General features: G+C 45.2%; 1 protein-coding gene across 1 annotated transcript; it reads left to right on the top strand.

Moving 5' to 3' along the window:
- Positions 1–13,265: 13,265 nt before the first annotated feature.
- On the top strand, positions 13,266–13,961 carry LOC114187796. Its single transcript, XM_028076168.1, has one exon. The coding sequence runs from the start codon at positions 13,266–13,268 to the stop codon at positions 13,959–13,961; it is 696 nt and encodes a 231-aa protein (XP_027931969.1).
- Positions 13,962–17,235: the final 3,274 nt, after the last annotated feature.

Below are 17,235 nucleotides of genomic sequence, written 5' to 3' on the forward strand. Positions count from 1 at the left end.
CCCTGAGTATCTCACTCTCTTCAAAGAAAAACCACTACAAATGCCAAGGTATATCAACAATGGTTGGTTTTGAAACAAAGGATTCTTTTGTCCTAATCTCTTCGAGGAACAGGGCAATTGATTCTTCACATAAATGCAAGGTGTTTACTATCCCGATCTTGTTCGCGTTTTCCATTATAACCTTAAATTCAAGGGAAACATCGGCTATACAAAAGTAAAGGGGGTGGAAATCATTATGGATGATGATATATGGACCAACGTAGCACAAATTCCTCCCTCTACTGAACACACATCTATCTTGTCCACTCACATCGACAGATTTAATAGAATTCTCACCTACTTGTCTCTCTTAGGGCAGTCGGATATGCAAAAAACTATTGGTTGGCCCTCTCATAATTGAAGCAAGGCTGCTTCACTACCTAATTGCATGGATTTTGTGCCCATCTGGCACCAATCATGCTCAATGCAGTGAAGTCGATCTATTGATCATCTATTGCTTAACAAATCATATTCTGATTGACTAGTCAATGTTGTTTATGGAAACAATGATCAAGGCAAGGAAGCTTACTCAATATCCTCTTCCATAATCTCTTCTCATATCTCGCATATGTGAATACAAATAGGTTCCAACCGAGGGGGAACTACGTCAAAGCAACTCTTTTTCTAATGAAATCTTTGACATTTCCCTCAAGCAAATGAAGATTGTGCCATTTGGGGGTAGGTACATTCATAAAGATGATGTTCTTAGGGGACCAAGTTGTATTCCACAAGTCTGCTGGATGACTCTGGTGTTGAGTAGTCGGATGAGGTCTTCTTACTCCGATGAAGCTCTAGTGACGGCGCAGGTGTGCCTGTAGAAGACACTCTGATGCCTAAGTCAATGTTGTTGATGTCAGTCAATTCAGAGAATATTTAATGTGTAATCAATGCATAGAATAATGTGCTATTTATACCTTTTTACATGTGGGTCCTACGTGAAATGGGCTTTCTGGCTTAATATTTCCTTTCTGGTTATTTCTGGATCCAATGGTTAGGAGAAAAATTACCAGGAGGTCCTTCGAGGGTTAGTGGTAGGCGTTCGTGAGCTACCATTGCTGGATACCGCATGCTCGTGAGGAGGGGTTTTAAGTGGACAGTGTCCGGTATGCGGCCATGAGAGTCTCAGTGACTAAGTACTCCTTGTAAGCCCTAGACCATCTTAGCGGCTACTGTTGGACTTAGGTTACTTGCCTTGTGGGTTCTTTAGTATAAAGTAGGTAGTCCGAGGGGGATTATTGGCGGTTGTATACTATGCAATGGAATATTCACATATAGTATGCGACCTATTGGATTGTTGAGGGCCGTATACCATGAAGGGGGGGTATTCAGCATAAAGTATGCGACCCAGAAGATCGTTGGTGGCTGCATACTTGTAGAGGGAAGTATATAGTGTAGAGTGCGCAACCTAGGGGGTTGTTGAGGGTTGTATACTCTGGAGGAGGAGTATTCAGCATAGAGTATGCGGTCCAAAGGCTTGCTAGTGGCCGCATACTTGAGTGTGGTTGGGACAGATGATGTTCCTAATTATGAAGATGATGAAGGCACTCCCTCACCATATCATGTCCCTCCCCAACCAATGTTGGTTCTTCAAGCAATGCTGCAACAGGATCCTCCACCTCCTTATAAGACCACATTCTTGGTTTGAACCAAAGACTTGAAGACTTTTTCCTTCTATCTACCTCTCGCCATGAAAAAGTTCTTATATCCATTGGAGAAGTCAATATTAGGATCTCCAATTTAGAAAAGAGATTTGATGAATTCACTCATACTAATGATGATGATGATGATGACATGAGTGTAGAATTTTAGGGGCAGCTAGTTGTTAATTTACTGTTATTACTTCTTGTGTTATGAACATTTCTTTGAATAACAATTTTCTATGTCATATTTGTCTTTTATGCTCTTTAACTCTAATTCTTATCTGATTAATGGGGAGTATCTTTCATGAGCCCTTTTTATCTTTTGATCAAAATAGGGGAAGAAAAAATTTAAAGGGTTCTTTAACTATTAATATTTTTTCCTATAAGTTTTTTAAATGCAGAAATTACATAAACTTTAAACAATTATTTGATCATCATCAAAAAGGGGGAGATTGTTGACAATAGAAGAAGATTTTTTAAAAAGATTTTGACGATGATAAAGATTTTGAAGAAAATACTTGAATATATCGAAGACAGTACATTTTATATTTAAAGTTCTTTTTGTAATAGGCTTAACTTTCTCTAGTTAGTTGTAAGATTGTTAGAACAATAGCCAGCTCGCAACTCCTCTAAGAAAATCTAAATTTTCGCAAAAATCAGTGTGGCAATCACTACCAACTTATGATAATCGATTACCAACTTAAAACTTTTATTTTTCGAAAATCCACTTAAGATAATCGATTACCACGAATGATAATTGATTATCACTGGCAGTCATAACTTGGCTCTTCAAAAACGACTAGAAATAATCAATTACCATTTCTGGTAATCGACTACCACTAGTAGTTATAAAATTATTTGTTAAAAAATGTACATGAGATAATCGATTGCCATTTTGGATAATCGATTACCGCTGCAAAACTTTGTTTTCGAAAACCACTAGAATGATCGATTATCTAAAGTGGTAATCGATTATCCTTGGCAGTTTCAGCTCAACTCCTCATTTTTAACTTAGCTTTCGAGAACCCCTTTAAATAGAACTCAGTTTCCAACTTCAAAAGTACCTCTTTAAGATACATAGTTCTTGTGTTATGACTGCAAAGTGGTGCTCTGTGTAAGATCCGGGAAAATTAAATAGTTATTTAATTAATTATTTAATTAGGACGAATAATGAGAATATTTAAAGCAATAAATGCGAGGAGTTATGACGTGGAAAAGTGCTAGCTCAAGTGGTTGAGAGTACTTTAATTGTGTGTGAGGACTTGGGTTCGAGTCCTATGTGTGCCACTTGGATGTTATTTAATTGTGTGTTTTTGTGTGTTTTATATTGGATGCGTGTTGGCATGATAAATCCTTAAAATTGTAAGAAATTATCATGAAATATGAAGTGGTTGAATGGTTTGGCCTTGGTTTGGTATGTGCATGGGTGTGGGTTCAAACCTTGTTGAGAACTAAATTACTTTTCATTTTGCCAAATTTTCTTGTGCATGAATGTGAAAGGTTAAAGACTTAGCAGCCAAGGAGGGGTAACCTAAGGGCTGGAAAATAGAGGGTAATTAAGCAAATTGGGTAACCTTAATATCATTTTTATTTTAAAACTCGTATAAGCATCTAAAGGAGTAATTAAGGGAGAGAGATAGTAAGAGCAAGGGTTAAAAGAGAGGAAATAGCAGTGAGGGTTCGTGGTACTCATAAGCAGAGGCGTTTCTGAAGTTTTGGGACTGATTGGGAGAAGTGGTTGGGCTGAAATCGCAGAGGCTTGGACTGGAAACAAAGGCTAAGGAGGTTTAGTGAGAGGATAGGCATACAAAGTCGAATTTGGGCAAAGAATCCAGGTTAGGGGAGCTGTCTGTTGTGTTTTATTTCGTGTTTGATTAATATGTATTGTTGTATAAGAATGCATGAGTTTCCCTTTCACTTTGACGCTGTTTCGCGCAAAATTCTGGGAATCTGCCCAGAAACCGCCTGGCGGGCATGAAGGTGCCGCCAGGCGGCACATCAGTTTGACCTAATTGAGTTGTTTCTGCTATGAACTGCCTGGCGGTGGGATTGAGCCGCCAGGCGATGTACGCTGTATTGACACTGTTTGATTGCCCTGTGTGTATGTTGTTTTGTGTTGATTGTAATTTCTGGCTATAGTTGCGAGGTCGTAAAAGACCCCGATGTTTCTGGTATTGGCACGCGTTAAATTGACATTAGTGTAGGAATCGTGGGATAAAAGAGGGAATTCGTTGATTATTGAAATGGGGTATGTAATGCGATGTTTGGAAGCCTAATGGAATGGGATGAGTGATATGAAGGAGAGCGTGCGCAATAAAATTATGTGAAATTGATGATTATTGTTAGAGGCGAAAGCGGAAATCAGATTCTGGAATCTTGGGTGTTGAGCGTGTGTGCAAAAAAATCTGGGTATGATACCCATGAACTGATGCACCGCCTGGCGGTGGACGATTGGCCGCCAGGCGACAGTGTCCTATCAGGATAGTGTGAGAAATCTGGAGCGTGTTGGGTGGGGAATAGGAAATGTAGTGTAGATTGATGATCAAACAAAGGAAAATGTGAGCAAGGGTGGGAAATAGGAAATGTTTGGTATTGGAATGTTGGTCAAGGATGAATAGAAGATGGAAGAAAGCAAAAGAGGGAAGGAGTATATGGTTTGGGTAGTAGAGAAGTAAGGAACTGAGAGTTGACAAGAGCATGCAGTATGTTTAGGGGTGTGATGGCAGAATATTTGAAATGATAGCAGCCTTAGGATGGATGGAGTGGTTATTATATGTCTGCGATTTTGTTAGATGAAAGAGAACTTAAGGGAGTGGAATAATAGAGGTAAAAACACATATAATTGGTTACATATGATTAGTTGTAAATTCACCTATGCGTGGGCTTAATATTGGAGTTCTCCTGTGAACTTTGGGAGTGAGTAAATGGTAGATTTGGGGTGACGGGGTATCATAAACCAGAAAAGCACTGTTCTGGTATGGTGCCTGGCGGTACGCTGATAACCGCCAGGCGATGGTCTTAACAGGGGAGTGCGCTGCACTGGGTGGCGCCTGGCGGCAAGGTTTGCTCCGCCAGGCGGTGACGAGAAAACAGTGGGGTCTGGGAGAACTCAGGAGCCTGGCGGAAGGTGAATACCGCCAGGCGGTCTGGAGCAATTTCGCCTGGCGGCGTGTGGATCTGGCCTGGCGGAAACGCTGTGTTCTGTGTATTTTGGTGTGCTATTTTTAACTGAAACTGATGCTTTGCTTGGATCGGGAGATGCTGTGCCATGAGCGGGTAGGTTCATGGATGGTGTGACATGTGATGATATGAGCGGGGAGGTTCATATCAAGTTACTCTCACGTGGGGATACGAGCGGGGAGGTTCGTATGTTCCGTGCTCACGTTGAGAGATGCCACGTGCGGGGAGGTACGGGGGCTGGTGGATCACATGTGTTGGACTACGGGCGGGTAGGTCCGTAGAGCAGGACTACGAGCGGGGAGGTTCGTAGAGGCAGGACCACGAGCGGGCAGGTTCGTGTGAGCATCAGATTCCCGAGTCCAAGGCTAACCAATTGTATGATTTGAAGACTGATAAGTCTTGGGGTTAGGGTCTTGGCCAAGATTTATAGATAATGATTAAGATGGGTAAATGAACTGTCTTGTGTTTATATTCTTGTTATTTTATTTTCTCAGCTCACCCTTTCTGTTTGTGTGTGGCGATGATCGTGTAATTCGTTACACGGGAGCAGATGTTGATGCAGGTGGTGCTGAGGATGTTCAGATGACGGAGTGAGGGGCTAGCATGGGAGTAGCTCTAGGGTTTTAAATGAATTGTAATTTATGTTTAAATGCAAAATTTGGGAACTTATAATGAATTATGAGCCCGTTATGAGTTTTGACGCGATAACTTAATGAAATAAATTTTTCCCACGTTGGGAATTTTATTGAGATGATTATTTAATGAAAATGTTTACTTAAAATATTTATTTTAAGTAATATTCCCTAGGGATGTTACATTTGGTATCAGAGCAAACGTTTTGATGCTTTTGGGGCAAACTGGGGAGTGAGTTGACGTTTGTGTGTGAAATTGATTGATGTGTGTTAGTTGCTAGAATTAATAGAGTATAATTTGATCTTTAGCTGTTTGATTTTAACAGCTGAAATATGTGGCGTGCACAGGCAATGGCAAACAGGAGGCGTAGAAATACCGCTGGCGCTGATGAGATTGCTAATGCGATCCACAGGATGGTGGATGCTATGCAGCCTGTGGCAGCGCCCCCGCGGGCTATGATTCCGCCTGTCAGACCAGTGACCATGGAGGACTTCATGCGTCACAAACCGGCTAAGTTCACTGGGAAAGCCACCCCAGATGAGGCGGATGCATGGCTCCGAGAGTGCGAGAAGATATTCAGGGTGATAGAGTGCTCGGAGGCCCAGAAGCTTAACTTTGCCACCTTTCTACTGGTGACCGAGGCTGAGTATTGGTGGATGAATATGCAACAACAGATGATAAACCGAGCTGAAGAGGTGACTTGGACTAGCTTCAGGGCGAGGTTCTTGGAGAAGTATTTCCCGGATAGCGCTAAACATGAGCGCGAGGCAGAGTTTCTCACCCTGCAGCAGGGAAGTTTGTCAGTGCAGGATTATGTGGAGAGGTTCGAGTACCTCTCGAGATTCTATTCTCAGACAGTGACGGAGGAGTGGCGCTGTAGAAAGTTTGAGGGCGGCCTCAAGCATGAATTGAGGCGTTTCATAGTGCCACTGAGGGTGCGAGAGTTCCCTATCTTGGTGGAGCAAGCCAAGAGTGTGGAGCAGCTGGAGAAAGGACCCAGTCAGGTGAACCGTACACAGAGGAATAGTACTGAGGGCAGATTCTAGAAGAAGCCCTACAGTAGACCCACCGCGTCTTCGTGGAGGCCGAGGTGCTATAACTGTGGGGGTGAACATCTTCAGCGAAATTGTACTAGACCCGCCCGCAGCGGAGGCAGTGGCATGAGCACTCGTAAGTGCTATGCCTGTGATCAGCCAGGACACTTTGCCGATAGGTGTCCTAATAGGAAGACTGCACCAATATCACGACCTCAGCCATCCTCTTCCGACAGGCCGAGAGCCGCAGGCCGGGTTTTCGCCATGACTAGCACAGAGGCCACCCGGTCAGGTAATCTGATTCTGGACCATTGCTTGCTTTATGGTAACAGTGTGCTAGTGTTATTTGACTCAGGAGCTTCGCACTCCTTCATATCCCATGACTGTGTGAAGAAATTGGGGTTGTCCACTCGTGACCTCGGATGCGAGTTGATAGTCTCGACACCCGCATCTGGACAGGTTTCAACAAACATAGCCTGTGTTGGATGCTTGATGGAAGTGGAGGGCAGACGCTTCAAGGTGAATCTAGTCTGTCTGCCCTTGGAGGGATTGGAGGTCATACTGGGAATGGACTGGCTGTCTATCAACCACGTGGTACTTGATTGTGGACGGCGCAGAATTGTGTTCCCAAAAACAGAGGGGATAGAGTTGGTGACATCTGGAGAGGCAGTGAAAGAGATGGAGAATGGGGCGACTTGTTTCGTGATAGTGGCCCAAGAGAAGAAGATGAGTACAGAAGAGCAGATCAGTAAGATACCGGTGGTGGATGAATATGCCGACGTATTTCCAGATGAGATACCCGAGTTACCACCCAGCCGGGATATAGATTTCTCAATTGATCTAATCCCTGGAGCGGGTCCAGTGTCGGCAGCGCCATACAGAATGGCACCAGCTGAATTAGCAGAGTTGAAGAGTCAGATAGAAGACCTGCTAGAGAAGAAATTTATCCGACCCAGCGCTTCACCGTGGGGAGCCCCAGTGTTATTAGTGAAGAAGAAAGACGGTAGTTCTCGGCTGTGCGTCGATTATCGTCAGTTGAACAAGTTGACGATAAAGAACAAGTACCCGCTGCCTAGAATCGACGATTTGCTTGATCAGCTCAGAGGGGCAGGAGTATTCTCCAAGATTGACTTGAGGTCTGGCTATCATCAGATCTTAGTCAAGCCAGAGGACGTCCAGAAGACAGCCTTTAGATCGAGATATGGACATTACGAGTATGTCGTGATGCCCTTTGGAGTGACAAACGCCCCAGCTGTCTTCATGGATTATATGAACCGCATCTTTAGACCGTATCTGGACAAATTCGTGGTGGTGTTTATAGATGACATACTCATCTACTCTCGGAATAGGGAGGAACATGCAGGCCATCTGCGAGTTGTGTTGGAGGTACTGAGGGAACATCAGTTATACGGGAAACTGTCCAAGTGTGAATTCTGGCTGGACGAAGTACAGTTTCTGGGGCACGTAATTTCTTCACGGGGTATATCAGTGGACCCGAGTAAGATTGAGACGGTGTTGAAATGGGAGAGACCTCAAACTGTAACAGAAGTCAGAAGCTTTTTGGGATTGGCTGGATATTACAGGAGGTTTGTGGAAGGGTTTTCTAAGATGGTGAGTCCATTAACTCAACTCACTAGGAAGGATCAACCCTTCTCATGGACTGATAAATGTGACGAATGCTTTGAAGAGATGAAAAGGAGGTTGACTACCGCTCCAATTCTGATTATTCCAGATACCAGCAAGATGTTTGAGGTATACTGCGATGCATCCTATCAGGGTTTGGGTTGTGTATTAATGCAGGAGAAGAGGCCGGTGGCTTATGCCTCTAGACAGTTGAAGGTGCACGAGAAAAACTACCCTACCCACGATCTGGAGTTGGCTGCTGTAGTGTTCGCTCTTAAGACATGGAGACACTATTTGTATGGCTCCCAATTTCAGGTATTTAGTGATCATAAAAGCCTGAAATATCTGTTCGATCAGAAGGAGCTAAATATGAGACAGCGGCGCTGGATGGAGTATCTCAAGGATTACGATTTCGAGTTGCTTTACCACCCTGGTAAAGCTAATGTGGTTACGGATGCCTTGAGTCGGAAACGGATGCACATCTCAGCTATGATGGTGAAGGAGTTGGAGTTAATTGGGAAGCTCCGGGATATGAATCTGGGTATGCAGCTGAGTGGAGATTGCATCAAATGTGGAGTGCTTACGCTGACTAGTGATGTACTGGGAGTTATCCGTGATCGACAGAAGGATGATGCTGAGTTACAGCAATTTGTGAGTTGGATAGGGACTGAGAAGGGGAAAGACTACCGGATTGGGACGGATGGTATTCTGAGGTTCAAAGATAGAGTCTGTGTGCCTGGAGATTGGAGGTTGAAGAAACAGATTCTAGAGGAGGGCCATAAAAGCCGTCTTAGCATACATCCAGGTATGACTAAGATGTATCACGACCTGAAACAGTCCTTCTGGTGGAATGGGATGAAGACTGACATTGCAGACTATGTGGCATCATGCTTGGTATGTCAGAAGGCCAAGATTGAGCATCAGCGACCAGGGGGTACACTTGAGTCGTTGGACATCCCTCAGTGGAAATGGGATAGTATTGCCATGGATTTCGTCACTCACTTGCCGAAGTCTGTGAAGGGGCACGACTCAATCTGGGTAATAGTGGACAGGTTGACAAAGTGTGCTCACTTCCTTGCTATCAATCAGAAGTGGTCAATGGATAGATTGGCTGAGTTGTACGTGAGGGAAGTGGTCAGGTTGCACGGAGTGCCGGCCAGTATAGTGTCAGATAGAGATCCGAGATTCACTTCTCGCTTTTGGCAGTCATTGCAGGCAGCGTTGGGGACCCAACTGAGGATGAGTTCTGCATATCATCCTCAAACTGATGGTCAGTCGGAGCGTACCATTCAGTCCTTGGAGGATCTGTTGAGGGCTTGTGCATTGGATCATATGGGCAGTTGGAGTGAGATGCTTCCCTTAGTGGAGTTCACATACAACAACAGTTATCACACCAGCATCGGTATGGCTCCGTATGAGGCATTGTATGGGCGGCGGTGTAGGATGCCACTGTGTTGGAACCAGGATGGGGAATCATTAGTGTTGGGTCCTGAGTTTTTACAGCAAACCTCCGAGAAGGTTAGGACGATCCAGGAGAGGATGAAGGCTACACAGAGCAGACAAAAGTCCTATGCAGACAAGAGGAGACGACCTCTCGAGTTTGAGGCTGGAGATCATGTGTTCCTCAGGGTGACACCAACGGCTGGTATTGGGAGGGCCATCAAATCGAGGAAGTTAACACCGAGATTTGTTGGGCCTTATCAGATCCTGAGGAGAATTGGGGTTGCAGCTTATGAGATAGCCCTACCACCACACCTGACGAATCTGCATAATGTGTTCCACGTTTCCCAGTTGAGGAAATATGTTGCAGATCCGTCACACATACTAGAGTCGAACGATATTCAGATTCGGGAGGATTTGACGGTGAGCACTGGGCCAGTGCGAATTTTGGACTCACAGGTGAAGCAGTTGCGGGGGAAGGAAATTAAGACTGTGAAGGTGCTGTGGGATGAGACTACCCAGGAGATGACCTGGGAGATGGAGGATCGCATGAAGCAATCATATCCGTACTTATTCCCTGGTAAGTTTTATTTTCGAGGACGAAAATCTTAAAAAGGGGGGTGTAATGTAAGATCCGGGAAAATTAAATAGTTATTTAATTAATTATTTAATTAGGACGAATAATGAGAATATTTAAAGCAATAAATGCGAGGAGTTATGACGTGGAAAAGTGCTAGCTCAAGTGGTTGAGAGTACTTTAATTGTGTGTGAGGACTTGGGTTCGAGTCCTATGTGTGCCACTTGGATGTTATTTAATTGTGTGTTTTTGTGTGTTTTATATTGGATGCGTGTTGGCATGATAAATCCTTAAAATTGTAAGAAATTATCATGAAATATGAAGTGGTTGAATGGTTTGGCCTTGGTTTGGTATGTGCATGGGTGTGGGTTCAAACCTTGTTGAGAACTAAATTACTTTTCTTTTTGCCAAATTTTCTTGTGCATGAATGTGAAAGGTTAAAGACTTAGCAGCCAAGGAGGGGTAACCTAAGGGCTGGAAAATAGAGGGTAATTAAGCAAATTGGGTAACCTTAATATCATTTTTATTTTAAAACTCGTATAAGCATCTAAAGGAGTAATTAAGGGAGAGAGATAGTAAGAGCAAGGGTTAAAAGAGAGGAAATAGCAGTGAGGGTTCGTGGTACTCATAAGCAGAGGCGTTTCTGAAGTTTTGGGACTGATTGGGAGAAGTGGTTGGGCTGAAATCGCAGAGGCTTGGACTGGAAACAAAGGCTAAGGAGGTTTAGTGAGAGGATAGGCATACAAAGTCGAATTTGGGCAAAGAATCCAGGTTAGGGGAGCTGTCTGTTGTGTTTTATTTCGTGTTTGATTAATATGTATTGTTGTATAAGAATGCATGAGTTTCCCTTTCACTTTGACGCTGTTTCGCGCAAAATTCTGGGAATCTGCCCAGAAACCGCCTGGCGGGCATGAAGGTGCCGCCAGGCGGCACATCAGTTTGACCTAATTGAGTTGTTTCTGCTATGAACTGCCTGGCGGTGGGATTGAGCCGCCAGGCGATGTACGCTGTATTGACACTGTTTGATTGCCCTGTGTGTATGTTGTTTTGTGTTGATTGTAATTTCTGGCTATAGTTGCGAGGTCGTAAAAGACCCCGATGTTTCTGGTATTGGCACGCGTTAAATTGACATTAGTGTAGGAATCGTGGGATAAAAGAGGGAATTCGTTGATTATTGAAATGGGGTATGTAATGCGATGTTTGGAAACCTAATGGAATGGGATGAGTGATATGAAGGAGAGCGTGCGCAATAAAATTATGTGAAATTGATGATTATTGTTAGAGGCGAAAGCGGAAATCAGATTCTGGAATCTTGGGTGTTGAGCGTGTGTGCAAAAAAATCTGGGTATGATACCCATGAACTGATGCACCGCCTGGCGGTGGACGATTGGCCGCCAGGCGACAGTGTCCTATCAGGATAGTGTGAGAAATCTGGAGTGTGTTGGGTGGGGAATAGGAAATGTAGTGTAGATTGATGATCAAACAAAGGAAAATGTGAGCAAGGGTGGGAAATAGGAAATGTTTGGTATTGGAATGTTGGTCAAGGATGAATAGAAGATGGAAGAAAGCAAAAGAGGGAAGGAGTATATGGTTTGGGTAGTAGAGAAGTAAGGAACTGAGAGTTGACAAGAGCATGCAGTATGTTTAGGGGTGTGATGGCAGAATATTTGAAATGATAGCAGCCTTAGGATGGATGGAGTGGTTATTATATGTCTGCGATTTTGTTAGATGAAAGAGAACTTAAGGGAGTGGAATAATAGAGGTAAAAACACATATAATTGGTTACATATGATTAGTTGTAAATTCACCTATGCGTGGGCTTAATATTGGAGTTCTCCTGTGAACTTTGGGAGTGAGTAAATGGTAGATTTGGGGTGACGGGGTATCATAAACCAGAAAAGCACTGTTCTGGTATGGTGCCTGGCGGTACGCTGATAACCGCCAGGCGATGGTCTTAACAGGGGAGTGCGCTGCACTGGGTGGCGCCTGGCGGCAAGGTTTGCTCCGCCAGGCGGTGACGAGAAAACAGTGGGGTCTGGGAGAACTCAGGAGCCTGGCGGAAGGTGAATACCGCCAGGCGGTCTGGAGCAATTTCGCCTGGCGGCGTGTGGATCTGGCCTGGCGGAAACGCTGTGTTCTGTGTATTTTGGTGTGCTATTTTTAACTGAAACTGATGCTTTGCTTGGATCGGGAGATGCTGTGCCATGAGCGGGTAGGTTCATGGATGGTGTGACATGTGATGATATGAGCGGGGAGGTTCATATCAAGTTACTCTCACGTGGGGATACGAGCGGGGAGGTTCGTATGTTCCGTGCTCACGTTGAGAGATGCCACGTGCGGGGAGGTACGGGGGCTGGTGGATCACATGTGTTGGACTACGGGCGGGTAGGTCCGTAGAGCAGGACTACGAGCGGGGAGGTTCGTAGAGGCAGGACCACGAGCGGGCAGGTTCGTGTGAGCATCAGATTCCCGAGTCCAAGGCTAACCAATTGTATGATTTGAAGACTGATAAGTCTTGGGGTTAGGGTCTTGGCCAAGATTTATAGATAATGATTAAGATGGGTAAATGAACTGTCTTGTGTTTATATTCTTGTTATTTTATTTTCTCAGCTCACCCTTTCTGTTTGTGTGTGGCGATGATCGTGTAATTCGTTACACGGGAGCAGATGTTGATGCAGGTGGTGCTGAGGATGTTCAGATGACGGAGTGAGGGGCTAGCATGGGAGTAGCTCTAGGGTTTTAAATGAATTGTAATTTATGTTTAAATGCAAAATTTGGGAACTTATAATGAATTATGAGCCCGTTATGAGTTTTGACGCGATAACTTAATGAAATAAATTTTTCCCACGTTGGGAATTTTATTGAGATGATTATTTAATGAAAATGTTTACTTAAAATATTTATTTTAAGTAATATTCCCTAGGGATGTTACATTTGGTATCAGAGCAAACGTTTTGATGCTTTTGGGGCAAACTGGGGAGTGAGTTGACGTTTGTGTGTGAAATTGATTGATGTGTGTTAGTTGCTAGAATTAATAGAGTATAATTTGATCTTTAGCTGTTTGATTTTAACAGCTGAAATATGTGGCGTGCACAGGCAATGGCAAACAGGAGGCGTAGAAATACCGCTGGCGCTGATGAGATTGCTAATGCGATCCACAGGATGGTGGATGCTATGCAGCCTGTGGCAGCGCCCCCGCGGGCTATGATTCCGCCTGTCAGACCAGTGACCATGGAGGACTTCATGCGTCACAAACCGGCTAAGTTCACTGGGAAAGCCACCCCAGATGAGGCGGATGCATGGCTCCGAGAGTGCGAGAAGATATTCAGGGTGATAGAGTGCTCGGAGGCCCAGAAGCTTAACTTTGCCACCTTTCTACTGGTGACCGAGGCTGAGTATTGGTGGATGAATATGCAACAACAGATGATAAACCGAGCTGAAGAGGTGACTTGGACTAGCTTCAGGGCGAGGTTCTTGGAGAAGTATTTCCCGGATAGCGCTAAACATGAGCGCGAGGCAGAGTTTCTCACCCTGCAGCAGGGAAGTTTGTCAGTGCAGGATTATGTGGAGAGGTTCGAGTACCTCTCGAGATTCTATTCTCAGACAGTGACGGAGGAGTGGCGCTGTAGAAAGTTTGAGGGCGGCCTCAAGCATGAATTGAGGCGTTTCATAGTGCCACTGAGGGTGCGAGAGTTCCCTATCTTGGTGGAGCAAGCCAAGAGTGTGGAGCAGCTGGAGAAAGGACCCAGTCAGGTGAACCGTACACAGAGGAATAGTACTGAGGGCAGATTCTAGAAGAAGCCCTACAGTAGACCCACCGCGTCTTCGTGGAGGCCGAGGTGCTATAACTGTGGGGGTGAACATCTTCAGCGAAATTGTACTAGACCCGCCCGCAGCGGAGGCAGTGGCATGAGCACTCGTAAGTGCTATGCCTGTGATCAGCCAGGACACTTTGCCGATAGGTGTCCTAATAGGAAGACTGCACCAACATCACGACCTCAGCCATCCTCTTCCGACAGGCCGAGAGCCGCAGGCCGGGTTTTCGCCATGACTAGCACAGAGGCCACCCGGTCAGGTAATCTGATTCTGGACCATTGCTTGCTTTATGGTAACAGTGTGCTAGTGTTATTTGACTCAGGAGCTTCGCACTCCTTCATATCCCATGACTGTGTGAAGAAATTGGGGTTGTCCACTCGTGACCTCGGATGCGAGTTGATAGTCTCGACACCCGCATCTGGACAGGTTTCAACAAACATAGCCTGTGTTGGATGCTTGATGGAAGTGGAGGGCAGACGCTTCAAGGTGAATCTAGTCTGTCTGCCCTTGGAGGGATTGGAGGTCATACTGGGAATGGACTGGCTGTCTATCAACCACGTGGTACTTGATTGTGGACGGCGCAGAATTGTGTTCCCAAAAACAGAGGGGATAGAGTTGGTGACATCTGGAGAGGCAGTGAAAGAGATGGAGAATGGGGCGACTTGTTTCGTGATAGTGGCCCAAGAGAAGAAGATGAGTACAGAAGAGCAGATCAGTAAGATACCGGTGGTGGATGAATATGCCGACGTATTTCCAGATGAGATACCCGAGTTACCACCCAGTCGGGATATAGATTTCTCAATTGATCTAATCCCTGGAGCGGGTCCAGTGTCGGCAGCGCCATACAGAATGGCACCAGCTGAATTAGCAGAGTTGAAGAGTCAGATAGAAGACCTGCTAGAGAAGAAATTTATCCGACCCAGCGCTTCACCGTGGGGAGCCCCAGTGTTATTAGTGAAGAAGAAAGACGGTAGTTCTCGGCTGTGCGTCGATTATCGTCAGTTGAACAAGTTGACGATAAAGAACAAGTACCCGCTGCCTAGAATCGACGATTTGCTTGATCAGCTCAGAGGGGCAGGAGTATTCTCCAAGATTGACTTGAGGTCTGGCTATCATCAGATCTTAGTCAAGCCAGAGGACGTCCAGAAGACAGCCTTTAGATCGAGATATGGACATTACGAGTATGTCGTGATGCCCTTTGGAGTGACAAACGCCCCAGCTGTCTTCATGGATTATATGAACCGCATCTTTAGACCGTATCTGGACAAATTCGTGGTGGTGTTTATAGATGACATACTCATCTACTCTCGGAATAGGGAGGAACATGCAGGCCATCTGCGAGTTGTGTTGGAGGTACTGAGGGAACATCAGTTATACGGGAAACTGTCCAAGTGTGAATTCTGGCTGGACGAAGTACAGTTTCTGGGGCACGTAATTTCTTCACGGGGTATATCAGTGGACCCGAGTAAGATTGAGACGGTGTTGAAATGGGAGAGACCTCAAACTGTAACAGAAGTCAGAAGCTTTTTGGGATTGGCTGGATATTACAGGAGGTTTGTGGAAGGGTTTTCTAAGATGGTGAGTCCATTAACTCAACTCACTAGGAAGGATCAACCCTTCTCATGGACTGATAAATGTGACGAATGCTTTGAAGAGATGAAAAGGAGGTTGACTACCGCTCCAATTCTGATTATTCCAGATACCAGCAAGATGTTTGAGGTATACTGCGATGCATCCTATCAGGGTTTGGGTTGTGTATTAATGCAGGAGAAGAGGCCGGTGGCTTATGCCTCTAGACAGTTGAAGGTGCACGAGAAAAACTACCCTACCCACGATCTGGAGTTGGCTGCTGTAGTGTTCGCTCTTAAGACATGGAGACACTATTTGTATGGCTCCCAATTTCAGGTATTTAGTGATCATAAAAGCCTGAAATATCTGTTCGATCAGAAGGAGCTAAATATGAGACAGCGGCGCTGGATGGAGTATCTCAAGGATTACGATTTCGAGTTGCTTTACCACCCTGGTAAAGCTAATGTGGTTACGGATGCCTTGAGTCGGAAACGGATGCACATCTCAGCTATGATGGTGAAGGAGTTGGAGTTAATTGGGAAGCTCCGGGATATGAATCTGGGTATGCAGCTGAGTGGAGATTGCATCAAATGTGGAGTGCTTACGCTGACTAGTGATGTACTGGGAGTTATCCGTGATCGACAGAAGGATGATGCTGAGTTACAGCAATTTGTGAGTTGGATAGGGACTGAGAAGGGGAAAGACTACCGGATTGGGACGGATGGTATTCTGAGGTTCAAAGATAGAGTCTGTGTGCCTGGAGATTGGAGGTTGAAGAAACAGATTCTAGAGGAGGGCCATAAAAGCCGTCTTAGCATACATCCAGGTATGACTAAGATGTATCACGACCTGAAACAGTCCTTCTGGTGGAATGGGATGAAGACTGACATTGCAGACTATGTGGCATCATGCTTGGTATGTCAGAAGGCCAAGATTGAGCATCAGCGACCAGGGGGTACACTTGAGTCGTTGGACATCCCTCAGTGGAAATGGGATAGTATTGCCATGGATTTCGTCACTCACTTGCCGAAGTCTGTGAAGGGGCACGACTCAATCTGGGTAATAGTGGACAGGTTGACAAAGTGTGCTCACTTCCTTGCTATCAATCAGAAGTGGTCAATGGATAGATTGGCTGAGTTGTACGTGAGGGAAGTGGTCAGGTTGCACGGAGTGCCGGCCAGTATAGTGTCAGATAGAGATCCGAGATTCACTTCTCGCTTTTGGCAGTCATTGCAGGCAGCGTTGGGGACCCAACTGAGGATGAGTTCTGCATATCATCCTCAAACTGATGGTCAGTCGGAGCGTACCATTCAGTCCTTGGAGGATCTGTTGAGGGCTTGTGCATTGGATCATATGGGCAGTTGGAGTGAGATGCTTCCCTTAGTGGAGTTCACATACAACAACAGTTATCACACCAGCATCGGTATGGCTCCGTATGAGGCATTGTATGGGCGGCGGTGTAGGATGCCACTGTGTTGGAACCAGGATGGGGAATCATTAGTGTTGGGTCCTGAGTTTTTACAGCAAACCTCCGAGAAGGTTAGGACGATCCAGGAGAGGATGAAGGCTACACAGAGCAGACAAAAGTCCTATGCAGACAAGAGGAGACGACCTCTCGAGTTTGAGGCTGGAGATCATGTGTTCCTCAGGGTGACACCAACGGCTGGTATTGGGAGGGCCATCA

This window comes from Vigna unguiculata, chromosome 6, assembly GCF_004118075.2.
Source record: "Vigna unguiculata cultivar IT97K-499-35 chromosome 6, ASM411807v1, whole genome shotgun sequence".
In the NCBI taxonomy this organism is placed as follows: Eukaryota; Viridiplantae; Streptophyta; class Magnoliopsida; order Fabales; family Fabaceae; genus Vigna; species Vigna unguiculata.